The sequence below is a fragment of the Cydia pomonella genome, chromosome 3, assembly GCF_033807575.1.
Source record: "Cydia pomonella isolate Wapato2018A chromosome 3, ilCydPomo1, whole genome shotgun sequence".
Lineage (NCBI taxonomy): Eukaryota > Metazoa > Arthropoda > Insecta > Lepidoptera > Tortricidae > Cydia > Cydia pomonella.
This window is the reverse complement of record NC_084705.1, coordinates 33,678,113-33,688,091: the sequence shown is the minus strand read 5'-3', so window position 1 is coordinate 33,688,091 and position 9,979 is coordinate 33,678,113. Positions and strand designations below refer to the sequence as shown.

Here is a 9,979-nt window from a genome sequence, read left to right as displayed (position 1 = left end):
TCCTGATAGTCATCCCGGCATTGTCTTCCGCTGCTCAATGTGCGATAAATCGATTCTAGGGTAGTTTTAACAAACATTTCTGTATCGGAGCTTAAGTCAAGGCCTTCGAAATGATCACAAGAAATATTATCCCATCCATTTTTAAACCTTTTGAATAAAGGTATTTCGGGGCAACTTGATGGGCCAAAGCATAAGGTGAAGACTTTAGCAAGAATTATTTCCATCATATGGTGACGACAGGCTAGCCACAACAACTCACGAGACAAACTAGCTTCAATCAGAGTACATGCTCCTTTTATGTGCCCAGTATTTGATGATGTTGTATCAAAACTCATAGCTCGAACTTGGCCTTTGACATTCCACTCCTCTAATAATTTACATACAGCACTAGCAACTTGTTCTCCAGTCCCGGATGAAAGTTTAGGCACACCAAGAAGCTTCTCTTCACCGTTTCCAGAAACAAGGACTGGAAGACGGTCCACTTTTTTGTTATCCAGAATGTCCGGCAAGATCTTTCCATCCCAGTGTACCACTAACGGGTAGTCAGGTGCAAATGAAGTTCTCACGTCATCATTAAACTCCAATCTCGCTTTCTTTCGCACTCGACGTATAGTACTCCGTGAAAAAGGGAGAATGGACGGGTCATGTCCGAGAGCTGCAGCCAGCGGAATCATCAGTCGCACCGCCTCTCGATCTGTAATTTTATTGCGGTCTAAAGCGCTTGTAACATGTGATGTACAAATACTGTCTAAAGTAGTTGAAACTGAGTTGTTTGTGTCTGTGGACTGACATTTTTGTAACGGTTTAAATTCATCGTTTTCATCTTTCTCTTCAGATGAACTGCTGTCACTGAAACTTAGTTCTTGGCTTGACAATGCGAATGACGTGGAAGCAAGATTTTGTGTATATTTTTGCTGAAGTGTATCAACACGTAACTTTCGCTTCTGAGCACGCTTTTGTTGCCCTGCTAGTTTATTATCCACAGAAGTCATAACCATCTTACGCTCCCCCCTTTGGTCTATGAGAAAATCTCGGTCCTCATTAATCTTTATGGTTTGAAGAGCAGCTGAGTGTGCGATATCAAAAAGCTTATCTAAGTCACTAACAAATTGTTGTTCCCTTTGTTTCTGAGCTTGAGAAGACCGTCCCTTGTTTTTCTTGATAAGAAGCCAGTGGCTGTGAATCTTTTCTAGTTTTTCAATGCAATGTTTTTGTTGTTGAGTGGGCACGTAGGCTTTTTTCCAAAGTTCTATAACCTCTTCTATGAGCAAATGTGAAGCAACTCGTACACTCTTTTTCTCGTTTAGAAATTGATGGAACCGCTGAAGAACTTGTCTCACTGTAGGCAGCTTATTTAATCTACAAAGAGGCTCCAAATCGCGACCGCCGATAAGAAAAATATCGTCTTTATGACGGGTAGAAACAGCCATTTTCAAACACTAATACACTTCTTTATACAAGTTTTAGGTTAATTTATAGTAATTTTGATTCAATAACACTTTGTTTTCATTAAAATAACTTCTTTATAATGATTTTAATACATGTTGCGAGTAAAATCAAAATAGTCAATTTTAACGAAAAATATAAATTTTTAAGTTCGTTGAGCACTGACTTCTGCTATCACTAGGAAGACAAAATTTTAGCATTATAAGTTTGTGGGTAGGTATCACAAAAATACGGGGTGGCCTGACAGAAAAACGAAAAAAAAATTTTTTGGACCACCCTACTGCGCATCCAAGCTAACTAACGAAACTGTAAAAATATAAGAAAACGACGACTTGCACTAGCTTGGCCTTACTGCTGCCACATATATTAAGAGGACAATGGACGTCCGCTTCTCCCCGCAAACGTAGTCCTCATTTTCGTTCCTTGATTTTGACATTTTGGAAAACATATTGACACAATTTTCCCTTTGTTTGACTTAATTAGATTTTTTTATTATAACACGAGCGAAAAAAGTTTTCATACAATTTTTAAAAGTTTCTAACTCTTACTCTCTCGCCTCATAAGATCCATCATACAAAGTTGTCTAGTTGGCAAATGGAAACATTTTTCGTTTGTTTTAAAAAGCAACGAAACAAAAGAAATGCTATTTCATGAAAGATTATTAGACGACGATTAGATTTTGACGACCGATCTAGCCTAGTGGGTAGTGACCCTGCCTATGAAGCCGATGGTCCCGGGTTCAAATCCTGGTAAGGGCATTTATTCGTGTGATGAGCATGGATATTTGTTCCTGAGTCATGGGTTTATAAATATTTATATATTATATATATCGTTGTCTAAGTACCCTCAACACAAGCCTTATTGAGCTTACTGTGGGACTTAGTCAAATTGTGTGATAATGTCCTATAATATTTATTTATTTATTATAATTAGATTGCAACGAATACGTGCATTGTAATGTACTTTGAGTCGCATGAGGTTAAATAATAAAAAAACGAAAAAAAAAAAAAAGCAAACAAATGGGCATGGCATTAAAATACATTCAATTGCGTAAAAATATTTTCTATGATGTTAATATCCAGAGAGGAAAATGGGGACTATGCAAAAACTTTATGGAGAAGCGGGCGCCCCGTTTGTCTTAAGTTAAAGCATTTTCATCCGCCACCATTTCGTCCGCGTGCCGCCACCTTGATGACCTTTAACGCCACGTTAGGGTCTCCCCACATATATCGACACGGAATCGGCAAAAGCCGTTAGAAAAAAGCTGTATGTTTGCGCAATAAGAGCGAAACAGGTGCCGTTCGGGTTGGATCGCATCGGCCGACGCCCTCCGACGCACCGACGACTTTAGGTCTTTTTGCGCAGATCTTCTATCGGCTATTGCCGATTCCACGTCGATCGATCGGGCACACCTTTAGCCGCTCTGCTCATGGTACCCGCTAGCTTAGTGACCGTATCGACGTGCCCGGGCGTCCCCCAACTATTTACAAGACTACACGGTTTGCCGCGCCGCCCCTAACTACTGAGCACTACTTAAATCACGACAACCTACAACCTGCTGCTGGTCGCTAAACTTCTATGAGTTTGAAAACTAAATGAAATAGGGTAAGGGTTACTAATAGTACTAAAAACAATTATAAATGCAAAAATAACTTTATTTTTCTGTTTGACTTGACGGGTGTGGAGATAGTTTGAGTCCGGGTAAAGGACATAGGATAGTTTTTATTACCGAATCATCCCTTAAGGCCCTTAAAGTTACGGGAGCTTAAATTATTATAGGTCTATTACCTAGTATACCTATTCCAAATAATGAATAAAATCAGGCGTTACTTTGCGGATATCCATACTGATTAAATCAAAAATATTACTTTGCTAATTCCGCGAAATAATTTTCGATATTTTCGTGATGTAATGATATGAATTATGATATTTTAGTAATATTTTTGTTTCAATACCTACCTGTTGCACTTCACTTTTATAAGTGGAATATGTTGTTGACAGAAGTAAAGTGTTGAACAAAACTATATTGTACCATATAGTCTTTTTCTAACTCGAAGGGTGGGCTGACACATGTCAAAAAGCAATTATAGGGTTGTGAAATGCAAACTAGACTTAACGATTCTCGATTAAATCTGCTAAGGCCATATAATCGATTCTATTGGTGATGATTTATATTTTCAAGTAAACATATCTTTACAATTGGATGCGACTGAAACGATTTGATAAAAGCGAAATCGATTCGGTCGATAAATAGATTTAAACTCTATTGCAACTGAGTTCCGTTTTACACAATGAAACTCAACGAGATTAAAATTTATCTTTTAATTTTTATAACATATGAATAGAACGTGTCGATTAGAGTATTTCTAACCTATGTACAAAGTCTCATTCCAAACGACACAGTATTAACGGAGAAATTAATGATTTACGATTTAATACTTCAGAACAGCCTGTATGTAGATACACGGTAATTAAAGAGTATTTCAACTTGATAAACCTCTTCAAACTGCAAAACCCAGGCACTCGACACTGAACCTTTTCTTTTTCAATAACGCCACTAATTAAGCGTGACGCTGTCATGTCACCAGCGCCACTTCAAGCTAATCGTTATTGTGAATGACTGATACAGTATGCTCTTATTTATTGATGATTTACTTGAATTAATTTACCTTTTAAAATATACTCGTATTTTTGATAATCAAATAATTTACTAGGTATATTAGAACATTCCTGAGAAGGAACTCTACTCGGGATCTCGGTCAATGTCCAGAGAATAGAGACAAGTTGTATATGTTCGTGATTTGCGTGTATTAAAATGAGATATTTTAAGCTACGAAGATATGTATTTTTTGATCTATTGTGATTCAAGTTATTTATGTTCAAAAATGATTGGTCTGAAATGTCAATGGCATGGAATGAAAAAATTAAATGTCACGTTCGAAAATTACTATAATAATACTAACGAATTTTTATGTAAGTAAGGTGATAAAAAAAATGTTTTAACTCGATTGCAGATTACCTATTTTTTTTAAATGACCATTTTCCGACGAAATCCGGACTAAGTAACCACTAATAGGTTTGAGACTATTTGTCATTAATATTAATTTTTAAACGACTTATCCAACTATATCAATGAATTGAATCGAAAAACACATTGATTAATACTCGTATTCAGGAATTTCAGGTACCGTGTATTCCTCGAAATCGGCTTAGTTAGTAGTTTTGACGCCAAGATAGAAAATGGACTGGAAGAATAACAAGATAGTCAAGCTCCATCGCCTTGTAGAATGAATTCGATATGATATTCATGAGTACTTAACATCTGAAAAAACTTCCGAGCTTAGTACCCCTAGTGTAAATAAATTCGATTTTGAAACGTGACGTACGCGTTTGCGTTAAGTCTCATTTTGTATTGGATTTAGAATGAGCGCGCCAAGCGGGACGTTTTGGAAACTCAAAATCCTATACAAAATGAGACTTAACGCAAACGCGTTCGTCACGTTATGATGTCGATAAAATTTACACTAGGGGTACTGCTCTGGTGATAGGCTCTTGAGTTTTGTCAGAAAAGAACGTGACAAAGGAAAAAACGGGACGAGAAACCAAATGTTTAATTTGATTTACTTCATCTGGTTCAATCCATATTTATGGCATCTTTGAGATAAAGATAAATATAGTTTATTCTTCAAGAATATACGAGTATTACAATGCGCTTATGAACGACAAATAAAGCTACACCGGCTCTAACCCTTGAGAAACTTCTCATGGAGCCTTAAGGTGACGTTCGGATGTCAAATGCAGCTGCGTCATTGTTGCGTCGCCGTCGCTGCCGCGATTACGACGTTCATTCCGTCACTCACTTTATTAAGGAAACAATTTTTAGAAAATGAAATTAGGTTTTTCTAGCATTTCACGTATAATCTAATATTTTGACGAAGGTTTTTTTTTTACAGATAAAATAATTATCATATATTATAATATAATATATTAACTAATAGAAAATGATGGGCAAATAAAATATTTAAGAGTATGAACTGTTATTGGCCTTCTTTTATGTAAGCATTAATATGTAGCTATTCTGAATACCAAGCAAATAAATAAAAATTAATAGGACCATGATTTTTAAAAAAGGTTGCGAGATTACGAAGTAATATTATTTGCCATATTTATTGAACTCCACGTTAGAGAAAACTCAACTTTATCTATAATTTCTCATAGAGAGTCTCGTTATCAAATATTCTGTACTTGTAATTTTGTTTTCTCACCTGTAAAAACGTAAGATAGCTTCGATCTACGCGCATCTCACATACTTCAGCTACGCATGTTATTAGTGCAGCGCGCGCGCATCTGTCGCGAATAGCCGGCCAATGCACCCGCTGCAGCCCCGCACTCCACCGCCGCTCCATCACGGCCATTCCGCTGCGCACGCGTCCCATCGCGCGCTCAAACTTAAAACAAAAGATTAAAAGAGAACCAGAGCCAACAATGTATACGATGCTACTCGAAGTGGAAAGTCAATCACGAGTACGGGTGTAACGGTATTGGTATCTGATTGAGGGTGATCAATGAATGGTTACTAAATATATCTGTCGCACTGAACTTCGCTGTTGAACCAATTGTATTAATACTTTGTAAACAATAGGTAATAGATCAATAGGACGCATCGGCCCTTGCCAATCGCGTGCACTTGATCGAGCGCTTCCGATTTGTATGCGACTCGCGGGATAAAATTGGATAAAAATAATCGATTGCTATGTTCATGTAAAGTTTTAGGGGTAAATATGCCATTTGAGAGGCATACAAATAAAAGAAGTTCCTAATAACTATACACAACTTCAAATTTCATAGTTTTTTTGCTAGTCATTTGTAAACTTTTTTAAGATAAAGGTATGATAGCAAAGGTGTTTAAATCAAGTTTTCTTGATAGACTTTGATCAATCCGTACATAAGTGAGAAACCTAATTATCAATAACTTATGTGTTATTTGTTGTTATTTTGATGTACTAAAAATACGATAACATTAATTTTCAAGGGATAGAATTTAAAAGTGCTTAAAAATTTATGAAAAAAGCGAAAGAAATCCTAATCCTAAAAAGGGCTCGCCACTGCCCGTAGTACTTTCGCTCCGGCGTGCAGCGAGCGCCCGATAAGGCGGCAGGGTGCACCTAGGACTTCAGGATTTTAAATTGATCTAGGATCGGTTCTAGGGGGTGATCATTGGGGTAGTTTGCCACCCCAGACCGTCAGGGTCAGGGGTCGGCGGCGCGAAGCAGTGGCCGCGGGCGGCGGAGCGCGCGCCTTGTATGGGCGCGAGCGCAGCGCGGCCGCGCATATATAAGCCTCCCGCGCCGTCCTCTCCGCACTCGCAGTCTCGCTGCCGTAGAGTCAACATCCCGCGTCCCGACACCCAACACAACCGCCAACATGTGTGACGACGATGTTGCCGCGCTCGTAGTAGACAATGGCTCCGGCATGTGCAAGGCCGGTTTCGCCGGTGACGACGCGCCGCGCGCCGTGTTCCCGTCCATCGTGGGTCGCCCCCGTCATCAGGGCGTCATGGTGGGCATGGGTCAGAAGGACTCCTACGTAGGAGACGAGGCCCAGAGCAAGAGAGGTATCCTCACCCTGAAGTACCCCATCGAGCACGGTATCATCACCAACTGGGACGATATGGAGAAGATCTGGCACCACACCTTCTACAACGAGCTGCGCGTCGCGCCTGAGGAGCACCCCGTCCTCCTGACCGAGGCTCCCCTCAACCCTAAGGCCAACAGGGAAAAGATGACCCAGATCATGTTTGAGACCTTCAACTCCCCGGCCATGTACGTCGCCATCCAGGCCGTGCTCTCCCTGTACGCTTCCGGTCGTACCACCGGTATCGTGCTGGACTCCGGAGATGGTGTCTCCCACACCGTCCCCATCTACGAAGGTTATGCCCTTCCCCACGCCATCCTCCGTCTGGACTTGGCCGGTCGCGACTTGACCGACTACCTGATGAAGATCCTCACCGAGCGTGGTTACTCATTCACCACCACCGCTGAGAGGGAAATCGTGCGTGACATCAAGGAGAAGTTGTGCTATGTCGCCCTCGACTTCGAGCAGGAGATGGCCACCGCCGCCGCCTCCACCTCCCTCGAGAAGTCCTACGAACTTCCTGACGGTCAGGTCATCACCATCGGTAACGAGAGGTTCCGTTGCCCCGAAGCCCTGTTCCAGCCTTCCTTCCTGGGTATGGAATCCTGCGGTATCCACGAGACCGTGTACAACTCCATCATGAAGTGCGACGTTGACATCCGTAAGGACCTGTACGCCAACACCGTCATGTCCGGTGGTACCACCATGTACCCCGGTATCGCCGACAGGATGCAGAAGGAGATCACCGCCCTGGCTCCCTCCACCATCAAGATCAAGATCATCGCTCCCCCCGAGAGGAAGTACTCCGTATGGATCGGTGGATCCATCCTGGCCTCCCTCTCTACCTTCCAGCAGATGTGGATCTCCAAGGAGGAGTACGACGAGTCCGGCCCCGGCATCGTCCACCGCAAGTGCTTCTAAGCGTCCAGCAGCGGTTGGCCGGCGGCGGAGCGGCGCGCGCGCCCCGCCCGCGCCCCGCCCCGCGGCCGTGCCGTGTTCGTGGTGTTTGTGCTATCGGTCCCCAGTGGGGACATCAGCATTTTGTACGTTGTACGTAGTGATACCTGACAGAACTGAACATCTAAATATAACGCCATCTTATATTAATGTAATTTATTGTAAAATTTATATAATTTTAATTTCTTTTTTATTTTTATTATACTCGGGATCGTTATGGATCTCACGCCAAAATGTAATTAATAAATAAACGGTTAATTTATTTATTTTAATTACAATCATTTCTTTTTATACACCGATCTATTTTGGTTTTCATAAGTACATACTCCTCTCCCCCTTTTCCTTCACATTGTTATCTCAGAACCGAGATCGTTGACAAGGCGTCACCTCGTCAGCGGTGTCAGTTTCCTCGATGCTCGATTATATTATTTGACGGTCCAGCGGCCGGTGCAGGTGTCGTCATTGTCATCCATCCCACGTTGGCACCGCCAACACCCCACGCCGCGCCTCCCGCCGCGTCCCGATATAGCCCCTCCGGCACTACCATAAATAGTAAAGACGAGCATTCTCTAATTTTATCGGAATCCCGCGGTGGAGGGAACCTGAAGCCGTTCCGTAAATACATCAAGAAAAAATCGCTGCGTTTGACTATTAATAGAGCGCTGGAGCGGCGGGAGTCGCGCCGCTAATAGACCGGTAAAAACTGAAAGTGTGACGTAAGATAATCGACATTCGGAATTTCGAAACAGTTTTTAGAGCGCAAGTTTACAAGCTTGGCCTGGAGCGTCCAGTGACCAATAACAACGGAGTGGTCTATACTTAGCGTTTGTTCTAAAAAGGTGATGGCAGGTTCACTGCGATGGGCACGTTCCCGGTCCTATTCTTGAATCGCTCTCGTCCGTGCTAATTTGACACCCCGTTTCGTGACAGCTGTTGGTTACGGTTGGCTGGGGATATACTGGACCGCGACCATGATATAAATAACTTGTTGAATTACCTCGGTCACACCAGACATCTGCCCGATGCGTCGTCATGTTTGGTGCGAGGCGCCACTAGGATCTGGCCTACCGCGAATTTCGGGAAGCACGTCTATATCCGTCCCTGTTGCTGGTACTCTTTTGTTTGCATGAGTAACAGAGATAAACAAATTTCGGTTTCCGAAGTTTATACTATGCTCACTGTTTAGGTGCCAGCTACTTAATCTCATGAATACGAGTAACGTTAACACTTTGGGTCAACGCTTGTGCACTAAGAATATTTATATGCTATCCTTTGACAACAATATGTTATTCACATTGTATTAAATGGTTATTTTAAATATTATTCCAGTGTTAATTAGTGTTGAATGACAAATAGATAGGTAAATATATTTACACACGTTTTATGTCTAAATTGGTTAAGTGCTCGTATCGAGTCAGTCTTAGTTGGAATTTTAAATTGTGACTGTTCTTTCTCTAGTTAATCACACATTAGATTATATATTTCTGAGTTATGGGTGTTTCTATGTATTTAGGTGTTTATATATATTTATAAATCATAGATATCGTTGTCTAAAGTACCCACAAACACAAGCTTTCTTGACCTTACTATGGGTCTTTTTCAATTTGTGTAATAATGTCCTAAGATATAATTTATATTTATTAGGGTAAGCCCAGCTAGTTTTTGCACGTGGCTGCATCCAATGGCGTTATTTATAAAAGCTTGTCAACTCTAACAAGCCCTTGATAATAGTTTTTTCTTATCCGTACTTAAATTAAAAATATATTTAAAAAAAACCCTAAGTCATGATCGCTTGCTAGGATGCCCCGAAGGCTGGCCCCATTGCCCCTGGATAGCACAAGTATTATCGATAAGCTAACCCGAAAAACTCATCCTTGTTATCCTTATATTTTATCAGAGTTGAGCCTTCAGTGATACCAGAGAATAAAACGAGTGATTACAA

At 41.1% G+C, this 9,979-nt stretch overlaps 1 protein-coding gene across 1 annotated transcript; it reads left to right on the top strand.

Moving 5' to 3' along the window:
* Positions 1-6,734: 6,734 nt before the first annotated feature.
* On the top strand, positions 6,735-8,336 carry LOC133516605 (actin, muscle). Its single transcript, XM_061849616.1, has one exon. The coding sequence runs from the start codon at positions 6,871-6,873 to the stop codon at positions 7,999-8,001; it is 1,131 nt and encodes a 376-aa protein (XP_061705600.1). The 5' UTR covers positions 6,735-6,870; the 3' UTR covers positions 8,002-8,336.
* Positions 8,337-9,979: the final 1,643 nt, after the last annotated feature.

What these genes read in the sequence shown, in the direction of transcription:
- LOC133516605 (XM_061849616.1), top strand. Translation starts at nt 6,871, where the DNA reads ATGTGTGACGACGATGTTGCCGCGCTCGTAGTAGACAATGGCTCCGGC.